General features: G+C 36.4%; 1 protein-coding gene across 1 annotated transcript in view; it reads right to left on the bottom strand.

The window, feature by feature from the left end:
- Positions 1 to 347: 347 nt before the first annotated feature.
- The window catches only part of KRIT1 (KRIT1 ankyrin repeat containing), a 30,282-nt gene continuing 11,573 nt past the window's right edge, over positions 348 to 19,056 (bottom strand). Inside the window, exons 9-17 of the mRNA XM_056118651.1 lie at positions 17,203 to 17,359; positions 15,658 to 15,765; positions 14,175 to 14,331; positions 12,622 to 12,773; positions 12,105 to 12,271; positions 10,100 to 10,187; positions 8,545 to 8,751; positions 2,739 to 2,855; positions 348 to 1,451 (exon numbers count right to left, since the gene is read on the bottom strand). Coding sequence (XP_055974626.1) covers positions 1,383 to 1,451; positions 2,739 to 2,855; positions 8,545 to 8,751; positions 10,100 to 10,187; positions 12,105 to 12,271; positions 12,622 to 12,773; positions 14,175 to 14,331; positions 15,658 to 15,765; positions 17,203 to 17,359 — 1,222 coding nt within the window. The 3' untranslated portion in view covers positions 348 to 1,382. The remainder of the gene's footprint in view (positions 1,452 to 2,738; positions 2,856 to 8,544; positions 8,752 to 10,099; positions 10,188 to 12,104; positions 12,272 to 12,621; positions 12,774 to 14,174; positions 14,332 to 15,657; positions 15,766 to 17,202; positions 17,360 to 19,056) is intronic.

The following is a 19,056-nucleotide window of genomic DNA, read 5'->3' on the forward strand; positions in this document are numbered from 1 at the left end:
ATTCAGTCACAAATTGTTTTTGGCAGTGGGGAATCACAATAGAACTGGTAGGTAGAGTGGTAGAGCTGCCAAGATAACACTAGGTGTATGTCGTAGTACTGGGGACTGAACCTCTCAATTATGCTCAATTATGCTTATAAGATGGACATTTTAAGCCAGTGAGCCACCTGGCTCACTGAAAGACATTTCTGTAGTACCTCAAACACTTTGGCCTTTAAGTGTCCTAAGGTCTTACACTTCTTTCACTTTAGAGCTCATTTGGTCTGCCTCTTCCTGCTTGTCTAAAAACCTAAAACATTAGCTTTGTGAATACAAAATTTCAATGAGAATCATACCAGTATGAATAAGATTGTTGTAAAAAAAAAATTTCACATTCATTCAAAATAGACGGTGTGAATACCTGCACCAGATTGTCTTCAGTCGAACCAAGAAGGAAAGAAATGAGTAAGGACTTGAAAGATATTTGACAGAACTCCACAAATAGGATATGTAGGGTGATAAAAAGACCACAAGATTTCCAGGTTAATCAACTGAACGCAATTTGATGTGCCAGTTAACAAACAAGTGAAAGGATAGAATAGATTACACAAAACAAACTAATAACCAGCAGTGGTCCTTAATCTGTGTACCTAAGTATAAATGTGCTTACTATCATAATCACTACATAGTTTTAAGTAACTAACTTAAACAAACAAATACATTACTTGTTTTTAATTATTTCAGAAGGAAACAATTTAAATTCAAGACAAGAATACCAGGTCCTGCTACTTCCAGAGAGTGAATAAACTTGTCTAGAGTGAGTCTCTGAAATTCCTGTTCTAAGTAGGCAACCTGGTAAATATGACGCAGAGAGTTCAAGTGCTATACTTTGAAAAATACTAATATATAGAAGATAAATATTTTAACTGAGATTTTATCCAAGCATGTTGAGATTCTAGACTATAGAAACATGTTTTAAATAAGTTACATGGTTTAAGTAGAAAATGCATTTTCTTTATTCAAGTTCACTTTTTGTATATTTTTAAATGACACAAAATTATAGCAAAACCAATTATCAATTTCATTACATTCCACTTCAAATTCTTTGAAATTTACCAAAATATTGGTTTTTTTTAAATAAAGCTTACTATTTTGTCTACTAATAAAGGCTACTGATCTATATCTTTTTGTGTTTCTTCAAAAATTAGAATAGTTTATGAGAATATTATATAAAATTAATTGGTATATTACACACCAAACATAAGTACAGATTCTGTACAATACAACAGTATACATGTATATTATAAGAAACTTAAGTCCTTATTAGAAGTAACAGTTTAAGGTATCTTTCATGGAAAAAAACGCATCAATGTATGGTAGTTTGAGTATCCACTGCTTTCCACTCATGAATTTCTTTCAGTGGGCATTAACTGTCCATTTAACTTCATTAACAGTTTAACCACAAGGCCAGCCTACAAAGTGAAACACAAAAATAAAAATAAAATACATATGAATGTGGTAAATGACATAATGTAGCAGTTCCCTATTCTATCATACACCTAAATTATTGTTCTATTTTAAAATAGAATATTTTGGAATATTCTATTATAAAACATTATTCTATTCTATTTCTAAAAATTCAAGGAGTATTTATTCATGCTTTGGATGGATTTTAATAAGTCATCTGTTGAATGCAACTAGTGGCTCAGATAGATTACTGGTCAAGAAGAGGGATATGTTTCAGTAATAACGTAAATGTCTTGCATGCTTGAGACCTGGGCTTGACTCCTAGCAACGCAGAAATTAGAAAAAAAAAAAGTTACACAAGAGGCACTGTCAACCCAATACTCTGAGAGAAGAGAAAACAAAAACTGATCAGGAAAAGGAAATGACAGGAAAGAATTTTATGTTATAAAACTAAAATTATTTAGGAAAGTTTCTGGCTTTCTTTAAGAAATAACTGCTTTTCTCCCGTGGTCTTAAATATTTAAATTTATAAAATATTAGAAGTTCTTTAAAATAAAAATTATATATATTACAAAGAACTTTACTGCCAGGACTGTAACTCAGTAGCACAGCACATCCCTCCCCTGTGTGAGATACTAGGTTCAATCCCTAGCAGTGCCAAAAAAAAAAAAAAAAAAAAAAAGAGAAAGGTATAACTTTACTAATACAGTAATTCATTATTAAAAGTTCAAATTAAGACTCAGCAGTGAATTTGGGAAGACAGCAGCTTGCCGGAGATTTCTTGGGATCCCGTGCTGAGCCGATTTCACTGGGGAACCTTAGATGGAGCAGGCACCCTCTCTCCGCCCACTCTAGATGAACACAAACTTCCAGAAGAAAAACCCAGGTATGTGGGAATATACCATCTCTTCCTATCTCCCCGCCCCTTCAGGGTCCTGGCTCTCGCACCCACAAACTGCCTCCTGGTGCCATTTGAGCTCATTAACAGCCTAGATCCAGAGACTCACAAGTGAATCTCAAAACGGGTTAGCTACAGAGGTATCTCCAGACCCCAGTCATTTACAATTTTAGAATTCCAGGAGCATGTGGCTACTTTTGTGGCCACACAATCTCTCATGATATTCATAATAAGCAACAGAATATAAACTATCTAGCAACTGCCTGTGGTGGGAAAATTTGAAATAATGGTGGTGGGACTGGTGTTGAAATATTGAATGTAATCAATGTGAACAACATTATGAAAATAAAATTTAAACATTAAAAAAAGTTCACATTAATTGATAAGTACTTACCTGTTTTGTGTGTACTATAAAGCTCATTTTATTTTCCATACTATGAATCTGAAAACAAGTATCGGCATCTCCTAACTGCCACATGAAACAACCATACTTAAGACTGATGAGTAAAGCCTGAAATATAATTAGAAATCATTATATTAAAATACATACTGAAAATACTTACCTTTTTTTATTAGCCACACTTATCTAATCAGGTCTAAACATAGTCCTTGAGTGTTACAAGAGTCTATTCACTGTCAGCGCCCACACTAACCTCACAGTCTACAGTACAGAGCCACTGAGATGGTAGATCCCAGGAGAATGCCTTGAGCAATGACACTCTTTGTATCAGACTGATATAATTTTTAAAGATGCTCATTCTGTGATATATTAAAATACACACACACGAGAAAGAAAATCATAACATCTGCAACAACAAAAGGGCAGACATAGAAATAATAGAATTGTGATTGCTAGAGGTGGTAGGGGAACAAGATGTTGTCAAGAATACAAACATCTACTAATATGGGTCTAATACAGAACATGAAAATTAGAGTTAACAATACTGTCACTGTCACTGTCCTCCCATTGTTCATCAATTTTCTCGAGCGGGCCCAGTAACGTCTCCATCGTGAGACTTTGTTGTTACTGTGTTTGGCATATTGAATACATCACGGGTAGCTTGCCAGGCTTTGCCGTGTGGGCGAGAGACTCTCGGTAGCTTGCTGGACTCTCAGAGAGGGCCGGATGAATCGAACTCAGGTCGGCCATGTTGGCTACATGCAAGGCAAATGCCTTACCTGCTGTGCTATCGCTCCAGTCCATAGTTAACAATACTGTATCATATACTCTAAAAGAGAATAGATCTTTTTTCTTCTTTTTTTGGCGGGGGGAGCACTACTGGGTAGTGCTCAGGAGCAACTCCCAGCTCTGGGATGGCAGGACTACAATTCACCAAGTACCATCAGCAGAAAACCCTGAACACAGTTGGGTGTGGTACAAAAACCCCAAAGCAATTCCTTCTTTATCAGTACCTTTTGAATATTCTCATATAAGATGAACAGCTGAACAGTGTGGAACTTTCAGAATTCACTTGATAGTTCTAAGAGCTCAGTGTGCTCCAGAGGAAAAGCAGGTCCTCTTATTTATTTATTTATTTATTTATAGGATAAACTTATAAAAGATGAGGTTCTAAGTGAGGGGAGTCAACAAAGCTCAAGCACAATGCCAGAGATGGCTGAGAGCAGAAAAGGGAAAATCAGAGAAGTCAGAAGTAGCACACAGGAGAAATGATCCTAATTGAAATAACGATCATTAAAAATGGCACTGTGGGGGCTACAGAACTAAGTACATGTAAGGCATGTGCTTTAAAGTAGCCGACTGGGTTGAATTTCCTGTACCCCATATTGTCTCAGTTTACCAGGAGTGATTCCTGAGCACAGTTTGGTATGTGCTTTTAAGTGTGTTGTGTAACTATGTTCAAAAAGTTCTCAGTATTTTGTTGCTAAAACATTGCTAACTATATAATAAGCTAGAGTCATCAAGAAAGTTGATAAGGCAGATGTTCGAATAGGTCACCGCGGCCACAGGGGGCATGCGATCAGCCCGAGGTTATCTAGAGTCACCAAGAAAGCTGATAGGGCAGACGTTACCATCTGGATTCCACAGGACATCAAAAGATCACATGGCTGCCCACCTAAGAGACGGTCAGACTTCTTTGTGAAGACCCTGAACCATTGGTTTGAGGCTCTTCAAGTTCCTGGAGCGAGCAGACGCCAGTGGGCTATACTAGCACACAACAGGGATGAATGGAGACGTTACTGGCGCCTACTCGAGCAAATCGATGAGTAACGGGATGTCAAGTGATCAAGTGATATAATAAGCTAAAAAATGCTAATCATCACCTAAACCTTCAGGGAGTTGTAACATTTTTAGTTAGGGAAGGATCTTGCCTATAGTTAATGCTGACAGATCAGGGTGGTGATTATGTATCTATTTGACATACCTGTAGCAGTTGCTTATTTGTTGCCAACATAACACTACAGATACAAGGGGAAAAAAAAGTTTCTTAGAGCTTTATTCCTGTCTAAGGACAGCTCTGACTGAGGAAAAAAAGTCAGTAATGACCTTTTGTAGGGATTGGAGGAATAGTACAACTGGAGTTAGATCTCTAGGGTCACCGTTATATGATTCCCTGAACTCTACCTAGGAATGATCCATAAGTAAAGAGCAAAGAGTAAGTCCTGAACAGTATGGGGTTTGACCCCCCAAAAACTATAAAGAAAAAGATAAAACAAAATCCTGAAATATTCTTCTGAGGCATCCAATGCTATTTAGCCACAGAACTTTCAAAACTGGAGTCAATGCTCTAAAACTTGTTTGCTACTTTACCAACTACGTAGTATTTTTAATCCTCTGTTGTAAATTCAACAATGTTCACAGCATCTTCAAGAACAGATTTCATCTCAAGAATTCACTTCACTTTGTCATTGATTAAAAAAGCAACCCTTTCTCTATTCAGCTTTCAGTATGAGATTACATCAATTTAGCATATCTTCAGGCTCCACTTCTAATTCTAGTTCTCTAATTGTTTCATAACTGCATTTTACTCCATAAAGTCTTATATCTTTCCTACTTAAGGTCATCAATGAAGAATGCAGTTCATTTCTTTCAAATGCAATTAACTTCTTTCAAATAATGTTGATTATTTTGACCTCTTCTCATGAATCACTTATGGTTCTTCAATGGCATCTAGTATGGCAAATTTGGGGGGGGTGGTTATTTGTTGTTGTCAAGATCCATCACAGAAATCATTATTTTTGGCAGCTATAGCCTAATAAAACATTTCTTAAATAATGAGACTGAAAAATTTTAAATGACTCCTTGGTTTATAGGCTTGCAAAACATATATGTGTTAGCATGAATAAAAATATTAATCTCCTACACATTTCCATGAGAGCTCTTGGCTGACAAGATGCATGTTAAATGAAAAGTAGTATCTTGATGGGACTCATTTTCTGAGCGACAATTCTCAACAGTGAGCTTGAAATAGTAAGCCATGCTGTAAATGAATGTACTGTCATATAGAATTATCTGTAGAACAAAGGCAGAAAAGACTTAGCATATTTCTTATGTCCCAGTATGTGTGCACCCATTGGTGCTTAGGGCATACTCCTGGCTCAGTGCTCAGTAATCACATGCAATGCTGGGTATCATATTCAGGTCAGCTCTATGCCAGGCAAGTGCCTTACCAAGGGTTCTATCTCTCTTGCCCAGACTTAGCATATTATTTAAGGGAACCTACAGATGGCTGAAATGGTAAACACTGACTTTTACTTAGTCAGTAGCTGCATTAGCCTGTTCTTTGAAGCTGGACTGACTTTTCTGTGTGGCAGTTTTTTTTTCCTTCATCTTTTTCATCTTCAGTGAAAACCTTCTGTTTATCAGTGCCACCTTCATCAATGATCTTAACTAGATCTTATTGGATAACTTGCTGCAGGCTTTCACTTCAGCATCTGTTGCTTCACCTTCCTGTTCTGTGATACAGAGATGGCTGCTTTCCTTAAATCTCATGAATCGAACTCAACAAACTTTTCATCTGGACCTTCCTCACAAGCCTCAGACTTGTTTTTATAGAATTAGAGCTTCTTCTGAATTAGGTTTTGGCATAGAGACAAACAGATTGTTCTTACCTCTAATGATTAAAGAAAATAGAATCGTTGTCAAAAATTTATCAGCAGTTTACAGATCATAAGGTAAAGACCAAAAGGACAGAAAATTATTGGCTGGATACTACATACATACTTTTTATTGCTTTCTAAATGTAGAATGGTTCCAAATGTCAAATATAAACTACTGCTTAGAGAAAGGTTGTTACAGCATCACTAATCAGTCCAATGGAGGACTGCCATAATATGCTCTGAAATAGTAATCCCATTTTGTGTTGAGTAAATGTTTTAAACAGAAAATTATAAGCAATAACCCCAAAAAAGCAAGCTGATATTTGAAACTATAAAAATCAAGTCATTTCATTTTTGAAGTCACTAGTTATATATATTCCTACATATTCCTTATGTCCTTTCATATGCCTATCTAACTGTAGTAAAATCACTGTTGTTTATAAGGTTCCTGAGTTACTAGGAAATGACTAAGATATGATGGGTTAGTCAGAGGTTATGAGATTACGTAGTAAAGCATCATAAGTTTAAATTAGATTTATGATAAAGTACCTGATGTTAAATGCCCTTTCAAAATATGTATAACCTTAATTACTATAACTGATTTGGAAATGATCTATTCTTGACTAATCTAAATGAAGAAAACAAATTTTATTTGTTATTATAAAAATAGAAAGCTATTATGAATAAGAATCTTTCATTAAACTAGAGTGGTTATATGTGCTAGATATGCTAATAATAATCCTCATTTTATAATATAGTGACTTTGATTAGAAAAAAGTAATTTACAATTGCAATGAAAAACTTCTGACTGAAAAGTCTGAAATGTCTTAATGAGTATTCACAGTTTCCACACTGCATCCTGTTTTCCAAAAGATTTCTATCAGCAACTATAACTTTCACCTTCATGTCAGATACTGTATTTAATTCACTATTTTATTTTAAAATAAGGGTCACATCCAGTGATGCTTGGTGGGGGTGGGACTGGGCAGTGCAGGGGCTATACCTAGTGATGCTGGCCCAGTGATACAGGCCTGATGGTTCAATGCACAGCTAAGGACCGTACTTGGGGCCATCACAACCACCTCAGTGATGATGAGTGACAGTGTCTTAAGGTTCCAAGGATCAAACTCAGGACTTTGTACATCCTAGGTATGTGCTCTTAGCACTTGAGTCATATCCCCAGCCCCCAAATTACCATGCACACACACACACACTCTGAGTCACAACCAGTGGTGCTCAGGTTGGATACTCCTAGCAGTGCTTGGGGGACCACATGATGCCAGGGATTATACTTGGGGTTCTCACATGCAAAGACTGAGCTCCAGTCTTTTAAGCCCACTCCCCAAACCCTAAAATATTTACAAATGGCATATAGAGGATAGGGAAATCTTTTTCCTACTCTTGCTTAAGTGACTTGGTATTATTCTCTAAAATCTCTAAAATTTTATATGCCTATATAAGCAACATACATTTATATTGTTTTTATACTAATTTTTACATGAATGGTAGCATATTACATGATTTAGCATTTTGCTTTTGGTTTTGGGGGCATAACTGGCTTACTCCTGGTTCTGGGCTCAGGGATCACTCCTGGAGGAGTTCAGGAATCATATGGGGAGCTGGGGATCAAACCTGGGTTGGCTGTGTGCAAGGCAAATGTCCTAACGGCTGTATTACTGCTCCAGCACTAGCAGTTGTCTTAAAATAAATTTATCTTGGAAAATACTACACAAAAATATTAACTCCTTCATGTTTGCTATGTATTTTAATGTAGAACTAGGCGACAGCTGGAGAGATACCTCGAAGGGCTGAGTACATGATTGCACTCAAGAAGCCTGGGTTCTATACCTGGAAGTACATGGCACTCTGAGCATGACTGGGAGTAGTCCATGAGCACAGATCCAGGAGTAGCCCTAAAGCAAGCCCCACTATGTGACCCAACTTCCTTACTCCAAATAAATAAAAAGAAATGACTAAAATTCTTAATGCCCTATTTTGATGCCCCCACTAATCATTTGCTACTATACAAGACATTGCAAAGAACAATTTTGTATATATGCCATTTCAAGATTTTTCTTCTCATGGTGTTTAGATACTACATAAGGCAAAAATTCAAAACAGCTGAAAAACTAAAAACCTACCTTTGTTTCCATGTTGAGGAGATGAAGTCCTTTTATATTCACCCCTACATATACTGGGATTACTTTATGATTGCTGGGGCTTGCCTTTGTAAATATCTGTCCTGTGAAAAAAGCTGCTCCATATGTAGGAATTTCCCAACAATTCTGTAAGAACATGCGCTGAAGGTGATGCATTTCTTTACTGACACCCTCACTTGTACTAAGATTCTGAAACAAATGAGGAAAAATAAAAGATTCAGACATCCCACATTGCCACCAAGTAAGCTCATCTTACTGGCCTTGCTCTAGAGACTCAAAAATGATTCTCTAAAGAGATCAACTAGCCACAAAAATTTCTCAGATACTGGCTAAGACTCCTGGGGCAACTTCTGGTGTGGGTTGGACCAGCTTCTGCCCTACCAAAGTCCAGGTAACCACAGTCACACCCCAAAGTCACAGTATGCCTCTGGCCAGACAGTCCAGTTAAATATTCTGGATTTTCTGGAGCAACATCTCTGAACAATATAATACTAACATCCCAGTAGTAGCATACAAGATTGAAAGGAAATATAACATAGAAGCCAATCAATCTCAGTTAACAAAAACATTAACACAGAAGGCTAAACTTGCAACAACAGTTTGGTAAAAACCCTCAGACAAGCACTTAATGTCCTTATGGTGAGATACAAGTTTCACAAATTTTCTACGGAAATATTTTTTGATTATTCAGTTAGCCATTTAGTGGCAACAAGCAATATAAAATAAATTGTTGTAAATCTGCTAGAGGGGCAGGCTTGAGGAAAATGGAGAAAATAGTGGAGGGAAGGTAACAGCAGTAATGCTAATGGTGTTGGAATATTGTATGCCTGTAACAAACCATGATGAACAACTTTGTAAACACAACTTTGTGTTTAATAAAGTGGAGGAAAAAAATAAGACATGCAAAAAAAAAAAAAGGACTTCTGATAACCTAAGTAGATTTAATAAGCAATTTCCAAAATCAAGTGAGCTCCCAGTGAAGAATAGCATTGTGATAATATCCTAACCAGCTTTTCTATTGAGATCTTAAATATTAAAAAAAAAAAACACTAAGGTTTATCCTACTAGTTTTTAAGTGCATACGGATAGTGCAAGTGCAACAGTTCATATTTTAAAAACATTATCATAGTAATCAATATATAGAAAAAGTCAGTGAAGTATTCTACAGTGTTCTCACAAGCAAAACCTGAAACTCCAGCCTTTTGTATTCTCTCCCCAAAGCCTCGAAACATTAAGTTGTAAATGACATACAGTGAATAGTGAAATCTTTTTCCTAATCTTGTTTTAGTGACCTGACTATTTTCTAAAGTCTTTAAGATTTTATATGCATATATGGTAATATTATTTATGTTGCTACATTGTAATTTCAAGAAATTAAAATTTTAATTTTATTTAACGCACTGTTGCTTCTGGTATCACCAGTGAGTCACACTGGAATGCTATTTAACACAAATATAGCAGTGCTACTGTCAATGTTTAATACAAATAGCAGTTCTGTCATTAAGTTATTAAATTTATTATTTCATAAATAGCTTACCTTGTATTCATGTAGTATTCTATTTGTCCAGTGAGGTGCCTTACTTTTCAACTTGGTAATAGGAACAATGGATTTTAAATTTTCTTCACTGTAAACAAATTGTTATAAATAAATTGCCTATAGTAGCTAACTGTTGAGACACAAATGGCTTTGAGTAACAGGATTTGTTTTTGTGTGACACCCAGCAGTGCTAAGAGGTTACTCCTGCTCGGGGCTCAGTCACCCATGGTAGTGATCAGGGGACCATATATATGGTCCTGGGCATCTGGCAAGCAGAGCATGTGCTCCAGCTTGTTGAGCTGTGGAGTAACAAAGAGCAATATTTTAATTAAAAAGGTTCAGTCCTAACATGCTCAATTTAAATAAATGTTTTCCTTTCAAAAATCGCAAAATATTTTTGAAGTGTAAGAATATGAAAAGTAGACTTCAGATGTGGTAAAAGCTCAGTTGGGCTAGGAAAACAGCTCGAAGGGCTGAGTGGGAGCTCTAGGTTTGATCCCCATTGTCGTAGCCCTTCCACCCATCTCCCACGGACTGAAAGGGCATGGATCCTCCCCAAAAGTAAATAATAGAATCTTAGTGCTTTCTCTTAAGGACTGAACATGAAACTAGTTTTGTGATAAGAGGCTGGTTTTATTTTGTTTGTATTCTGGTCATTGCCAGTGAAATGCTCGGGGGGCAAAGCCAGTAAAGGAAATGAAATATGGTCTTCTCATCTGCTCAGCCATTTAAGTCATCCCCAAGGCCTATGGCAAGATTTCTTAAGTGTATCTACCTTATATTTTTATATATTCAAGTCAGATTTTAGTGTACTTATTTTAACCAACAGTAAAGAAAGCTGTACTTGAAAAATATAAGGTGTGGCCAGAGTGCTAGTAGTGTGGGTAGGGCATTAGCCTTGCCCACAGCTGACACATTCAATGCCTGATATCCCAAATGGTCCCCCAAACACCACCAGGAGTAATTCCTGAGTGCAGAGCCAGGAATAAGCCCTGATCATTGCCAGGTGTGACACTCCCCGCACCCCCCACAAGCCTATGTATATATATATAGTAGATCTAGCTACAGGCAAATGCTTTTTAAAAAAATTCCCACCCCCACTTTCTCCATCATTGTTGTTACTGTTATTACCACGGAAGCTGTACCTATGCCTGACAGTGATATTCAAATATATTTGAGTTGAGGTGCTTGTAAATTTGGCTGCAAGAAACCAAATTCTTTGTTTTCTGGGCCACACCCAGTGGTATTCAGGGCTTATTCCTGACTCAGAGATTAGGATCACTCCTCAGAGATTATTCCTGGCAAGGTTAAAAGAACCATAGGAGGTGCCAGGGATTAAACCCAGGTCAGCTTCATGCAAGACAAGCATCCTACCCACTGTACTATTACTGGCCCAGATTTTGTGGCATTTGCACAGCTGTTCGCCAGGGGTTGCACTCTTGTACGAGGCAAGTATCATTTGCCTTGTGCAAACTAAAGTTTGTTTATTATAATTGTGGTACTTGCTGCAGTTGTGGCTGTGGTCACACAGGTGCTTACCAAAGGCTGCACTTCCTTGCCATAGTATTCACACATATATGTTTAGTTACAGACTTCACTGGGGGTGGGTGGGTAAATGCCCTTTTGTAGTACTTATATGCACCTGGCTGCAGTGTGGTCAGTGACAGCACAGCTGGCAGTCTCAAGCAGCAGAGTTTCTAGGGTCACAACACTTGTGGGACACCAAGGAACTGAACTTATTACCCTGCACTTGCAAGGCAGATGCTCTAAATCACTATTCCTCTGAGCTCCATATCCAACTCAAATATCCTTATATGACTCTGAATAATTTTGGAAAGAACTCAATTAACTTTACCACAGTTCATTCCCTTTTCATGCCTTATATTAATTATTTAATTTCAAACAAATGTATGAATATGTCTTAAAACAATAATCTAAGCTTTTGTGATTCAAACAAACAGAACCTTGAACATAGCGTGAAACATGCACACTATAAAATACTTACTTTAGAAAACCTTGCTTGTGTTTTTTGCTTTCATAATTTCCATAAACTATTTGCAGTAATAGACTTGCCAATGTTATCAGTTTAGCATCAGGAGCTGTATAAAAGCCCTTCAGTAAATTATATCTGGCTTCATCAAAAAGAATAAGAATTGCTAGTGGGTCTTCAATCTTAAAAGGAAAAGTATAATTTGCTTATTAGGCTTTAATTTCTTGTTACAAATGTAGAACTTATCATTGTCTAATCAGGAATAGCAAAAGTCACACATCTCTGATAAAAGGAAGTATGTAAATTTCTAGAGGGGTACATGTAATTAAACGAATATAGAAATAAGAATACCAACTAGAGACTTTATAACTCACACTATACCTCTTACCACAGGCTTGTGAAGACTGAAGTTTAAAAAGAGAAGTAAAATCCTCTCATAAAAAAGCACAATTTTTGAATCTCTACTACTTAAAATGAGAACTCAATAGATTCTATGCATTTATATAATTATAAATGAGTTTTAAAAGCAAACCTTTTTTTCAACTTCCAAAGGAAGTCTCACATCTCTTCTTAGAAAAAGCTGTGGTGTTTCCCTTTGAGGATCCAAATTAGTCAATTCAGAAAGTATCTCTGGCCAATCACGAACATGCTGCAAGGGCTTATGATAAGGCTTCAGCTGAAGGCCTGAAAAACATCTTTCCTTTTATAAATGATAATGTAAAAATAAATATCAATACATTGAAAATGATATTAAACTATCTGCATTTAGGTTCTGAAGACACAAAGATTTAAATTTAAATCAATAATGAATTTAGTCATTATTTCTACCTAATACAAGATAACAGCTTTTGCTTTTAAGAAATAAGAATAAATTTTAAAATAAAAAAAATTTAGCAATTTCTCCATTACAATTGATTTAATTCTGATACATTCAACAGAATTTGGTATTAAAAAATACAATGAAATCATTAAACATTTAATTATAACATTCACAGGTAATTCCTGTAGGTATTTGTAATACTTTGAAAGATAATCTATAGTGATATTACATTGATTTTGTATGTTTTGTTTTCAATCTATACCTGGCTGTGCTTAGAGCTTAGTCCTAAATCTCTGCTCAGGGATCACTTCTAGTAGAATCTGTGAACCATATGAGGTGCCGGGGATCAAACCCAGATCAAGCTGAATGCAAGGCAAGCTTGGTACCTGCCGCACTAACTTCCCGGCTCTTACACTGAGTTAACATGAATAGAACATTTGCATTATTATGTTGAGTCAGGTAAGCACTGAAAATAAAAGCAATCTGGATAAGTGCTAAATTCAACAGTATTTATATAAAATTTTATTACCAGAGAAGAAAAGTTTTGTTTCTATCACTTTAAAATCATATTTCAGAGGCTGGAGTGATAATGCAGTGGGTAGGGTGGTATGTGCTTTGCATGCAGCCGACCTGGGTTCAACCCCTGTCATTCCAGATGGTCCACTGAGCACTGTCAGGAGTAATTCCTAAGTGCAGAACCAGGAATGAGCCCTGAGCATCGCCAGGTGTGGCCCAAAAGCCAAAATATTATTAGTAACAATAATAATAATAAAATCATGCTTTGAATAGAAGATCCCAAAGTTTTCCCTTTTTTAGTAGTTTGAGCTGAATTGATATAGAAGAAAAAAAAATTTAAATAGAAGGAAAAAGTTTATATATTTGTACATAAGGAAAAAAGTACCAAACTTTAAAGGTCAAAAACTGTTACTATACTTAAATTACCAACTGTAGCACTGTAGCACTGTCCTCACATTGTTCATCCAGTGGGCCCAGTAACACCTCCATTGTGAGACTTGTTGTTACTGTGTTTGGCATATGGAATACTTCACGGGTAGCTTGCCAGGCTTTGCCGTGCAGGTGAGATACTCTCGGCAGCTTGCAGGGCTTTCTGAGAGGGCCAGAGGAATCGACGCAGGGTCGCCCTGGTCAGCTGCGTGCAAGGCAAACGCCCTGCCCACTGTGCTATCGTTCCAGCCTTAAATTACCAACAACCTACTCAAAAGCAAATAATGAGGTTTTATGTAACAAAATATTAACTTTCTTACTAAGGTTTTCCGAACAGATCCAAATAGTGAAATACTGCTGTGTTTCTTGGGATAATCGCATTCCTTCCATTATCTGCTGCACTGTGGTATTATTTCCATGCTTCAGTTCAACAGAACGGTATGATCCATCCATTCTGTATATTCGAACTTTTTCATACTAGGATCAACAATAATACAAATTATACAACTTGGTTAATATCTATATATGACGATCTAACAAAATGATTTAATTTCAACTTCATGTGTTTCATGTTATTTCTAGAATGAAAAATAGAGAAACTACTTCAACTGGAAACCTGTTGATAATATTTTCAAGAATTTTACCCATTTTAATGTTTTTCAAAATGTTTTCCTATATTCCCAATTAGTAAAATAATTTTGAGAAACTAAGGCAAGTAGCTTTCGAAGAAATTTTCAACTTCATTGGCTGGGGTACAGATTCAAGGCCTAGAACACATGCTTTATGTGCAGAGCTATGGATTTTACTCCTGACAGTGCATGGTCCCCAAGTACTGCCCAACCTATTCCAGCACTGTGAGATATAGCCCAAAAAAGTGAGGGGAAACCACCATGCTCTAATTCTTCTGGTATGTATGGTGCATGGGGTATACGATATAGACTTGGTAACTAATGGTATTAGACAATTAACTAACTTGGTATTAACTAACTTGGTATAAGACAGCTTACTTTGGATAAAAGTAAATTAATCCTTATATACTGAGAATGTAAAAATTAAGCAAGAGAGACAAAAAGTATTTTAACTATGCAATTAGAAAATAAATTTAATTAAATCTAAGGATAATTATACTATTCATTTCACTGTGCCCATTGAATCATTCAGAAAATGTATCTGTATGTGGTTGTGTGTATATGAGTAATATTTCTTAAAGCTAGAGATAATATATTCATCCCTTATTACTTCCCGCATTTCATGTATTTCCATATCTTATGGAGCTAAATTCACAAACTACGATACAATACTGTCTAGTTGATAGAAATGGATGGAAAGGCTCAGGAATATCAAAAAAGGTATCTATCCTTTATTGGTGTATATCTTTTTATATGGTTTTCAGCTTTTTATACAATTTAAAAGTAGATCTTAGTTTTAGTAGAGTCACTCCCTGTAGAGTGAAACATGTTTGATGCTGGGGATCAAACCCTGGACTTCGGTGTGTCAAATATGCACTCCAGCCCTATGAGCCACATCTTGCTTCAAGGATACCTGTTTTATTGAGCTTTGTTTTATAATGGCTCAATTAATACTAAGATTTTTATAAACTGAAAGAAGTTTTCGGCAATCCAGCATCAAGCAAGTCAATTAGCTCCATTTTTCTAACAGTATGTATTTACTCACTTTTTTCTTAAACCAATTTGAGACTTTAATGTAATTCTTAGTATTATTATTATGATGTTTGGCTATCTCTGACGTGTTTATGCTGTGCTTGTACCTAATGTTCGAACTGCTTATGAAGATAATTCTTACTGGTTTATTGATGGCTTCTTTCAATAATTTTGCAGCTTCTTCCCAATTATTTTGTTTATTTTCTTCACAAATATTTAAAGGGGATCTTCCTTGTTGGTCTGTTATATGCTAGTATTGTGGGGGTAAAAAAGAAAAAGAGTAAAGAAAAAGGCATTACACATATATGCATTTTTAAGAATAAAAATCTTCAGTTTCATAAAAAACTCTTGTCAATATTAAGTAAATAATAACATACTTATACACTTGAAATTAACATGAATCCCATTCATTAAAGACATGAAGCACAAATCAATGTGATCACTTTACTGATTTTTGATCACTGTATCACTGTCATCCTGTTGATCACCGATTTGCTTGAGAGGGCACCAGCAATGTCTACATTGGTCCCTGTCATGTGCTAGTGTAGCCTGATGGTGTACTGGGGGCTCTTTCCGGGTCAGAGGAATGAGGACCATCATTGTTACTACTTTTGGCATATCGAGTATGTCATGGGTAGCTTGCCAGTCTCTGTCTTATGAGCAGGATATTCTTGGTAGCTTGCCGGGCTCTCTGAGAGGGATAGAGAAGCATGGTGTGATAGTTATGGAAAATGAGTAGGGAGTGTCTTATGAAGTGTCTTTTGAGGTTACACGGTCCAGGAATATGTTCACTCATACATGAGGCTCGCCCCAGCATGTGGAAAGCTGCCTGGAGCATGGCTGTGGTTCATTTGTGGAGGTCAGCTGCTGGTCCCTTGGGGCGGGGAGGCTCTCATCCACCCCCCTCTAAGGTGCCCCGAGTGAAAACAGCCTGGCGCAGAGTCCCGATTTTAGATACATTTTGATAAAGCTTTTTTCTTTATAAAATATTTGTTAATACAAATAAGAGAAAATGTGCTGAAAGATTTTTCTTCTCAAAGATATACTTGAGGAAATACAACATAAAATAAAACAGCTGGGCTAGACAACTCAATTGGTTGCAGTATATGCTCTGCTAGAGGCCAGGCTCAGTCCCTAGCACTGCCTGTCTCCACCCCACAACACAATATCACTAGGAGTGACCTCTGAGCACCACCAGGGGCCCATACCCTCCCCACTTCACCACAAAAAACAGTTAAATTTTGTGTGCCTCCTAGATATAAATATATAAAATAGAAATAAATGTATTTAATTCACTAAACTATATACCTAAAAATAGAGGAAATGGCAAATTTTATGTGAGGCATATTTAATAATCACAATAAAAATTTATGTGTAAAAGCAAAGTTTACTTTTATATAGCAAGTAAAACTTGTTTTTAGTTTTCAGCTGAATTTGCAAGTAAACAATTGGTGTCATTAGTTGTTTTTCACCACTGGAACTTGTTAAATAATGTTTATTTTGGGGATATACCCAGCTGTGCTCATGGATCACTCCTAGGAGGCATGAGGGGCCATATGGAGTACCAGCAATCAAACCTGTGTTGGTCCTGTATAAGGCAAACACCCTACCACTGTAGTATTGCTCTGGCTCAACTGCTGCAACTTAAAAAAAAAAACAAAAACAAAAACCTAGAAAAACAGCTTACTCTGTCAATTTCTGGATGGTTTAGGAGAATTTGTACTATTTCAGCATGTCCTCCTCCAGCAGCAAAATGAAGAGGAGAACTAAGCTGTCCATTTAAAAGGTTTGGATTGCACTTTCCTTTCTCCAGCAATATGCGAGTGGCTTCAACTTTCCCATACCTACAAGAAAATACAACACTTAAGAAAGACATCTGAAATGTCTTAGTTATAAATTTAATATCATCTTAAGGAAATCTAAAAATTTCTTAGAGCACAGAACAAGAGATTAGATATTGACATGAATGTTTTCACTGGTGATGGATTTCTTAAAAATTACTATTTATGATTTATTCAGTTTAGTGATTTTATGAATTAATCAACTATTTCTCAAATATGAGATCGAATTTTTTAAAAAAAAAACCCAAAATTGTGTAAATTCCATCACCAGGGAAAGACACCATGGCAAGCCTGTGTGTAAGCACTGCGGCAACCACTGGTAAGCACTGTAACAGTAACTTGTGTGCCTCAGTTAAGAGGGCTATCCTGGTGAGCATGTGTGCAAATGACACAACTAAAGGAATGCAAAGCTTAGTGAACACTGTAGCTAAGTGTACAAGTATCTCAACTTGATGTGGGACTCCTGGCAAGCACCACAGCTAAAATAATGTCAGCAAGAAAGCCAAGCATGTGTGCAGTTCTGGTCACTATAACAATAATTATCACACACACAAAAAAGGAAAGGGAGAAGATACAAAAATAATAAAAATTAAATAAATGCAAAATTTAAGTAAGATATTGATTCTTACATCTTAATTAAAATGTTTTTAAATGAAAATTAGAATTTCATGTGATCTAATAATACCACTTCTAAGCATTATATAAAAAATAAAACACTTAATTCTAAATGACATTTCACCCATATATTCATAGAATCACTTAAATGCCCAAGAACATCTAAAACACAGACTCACTCTAATTGCCCATGGGTAGTTGACCTGGTAAAGAAGTTGTATCATAGGCAGTCCAAGGTTGGCTCTACTACACATACTGAGTGTGATCTCATCACCACCACAAAAGGTGCAATCTCTGGAACACCAAGACTGTGTGAACCCTGATGCTTATCACATCCAAATATGTGACCCCAATCAACATAATAAGGGATTAGGAAAGGGGGTAGGACCTATTTAAACTAAATGAACAGATGATCTTGAGAACACACCTCTGAAATCTGATATAAATTTGGACATCAAACTGCATCAGATCTGAGATGCCTACTAGACTACATACCGAGGGTCCTGAAGTCTTTATCTAAAATTAAAATTTTGTTGATATTGTTGGTTTGGGGGCCACACCTGGTGACGCTCAGGTTACTCCTGGCTATGAATTCAGGAATTACTCCTGGCAGTACCTGGGAAACGCATATAGGATGCCTGAGATCAAACCAGGATCAAACCAGCATGAAGGGTAAGGGTCCTACCCACTGGACTATCTCTTCAATCCCTCAAATAATCTTCAGCAAGGGTTGCTACAGACTTGTGAGTGATGAAGATCCTTTGTCAAAAGCGGCTTCTCCTTCCGTAAAAACAAATATCTGTGACTACAAACACTCCTTTCTTCCCTCTGCTCCTCAACCATCTTATTTTCAATGCTAACTGAATTGTATGCAGGTAATGCTCTAATGTGGATTTCTCCTGGTAAAATTGTATTTTTAAAAAATCCAAGAGATGTATATTTAATAAAATATTACTTTGCTATTTAAAAAGTTGAAATTGTGTCCTTTGAAACAAAATGAATAGATATGAAGTAACTATGCCAAGCTAAATAAAATAAACACTACTATCATAGTGAAATATGAATTACTAAGGCATATGCACACA

The sequence above is a fragment of the Sorex fumeus genome, unplaced genomic scaffold (genome assembly GCF_029834395.1).
Source record: "Sorex fumeus unplaced genomic scaffold, SorFum_2.1 ptg000037l, whole genome shotgun sequence".
NCBI classification, from domain to species: domain Eukaryota; kingdom Metazoa; phylum Chordata; class Mammalia; order Eulipotyphla; family Soricidae; genus Sorex; species Sorex fumeus.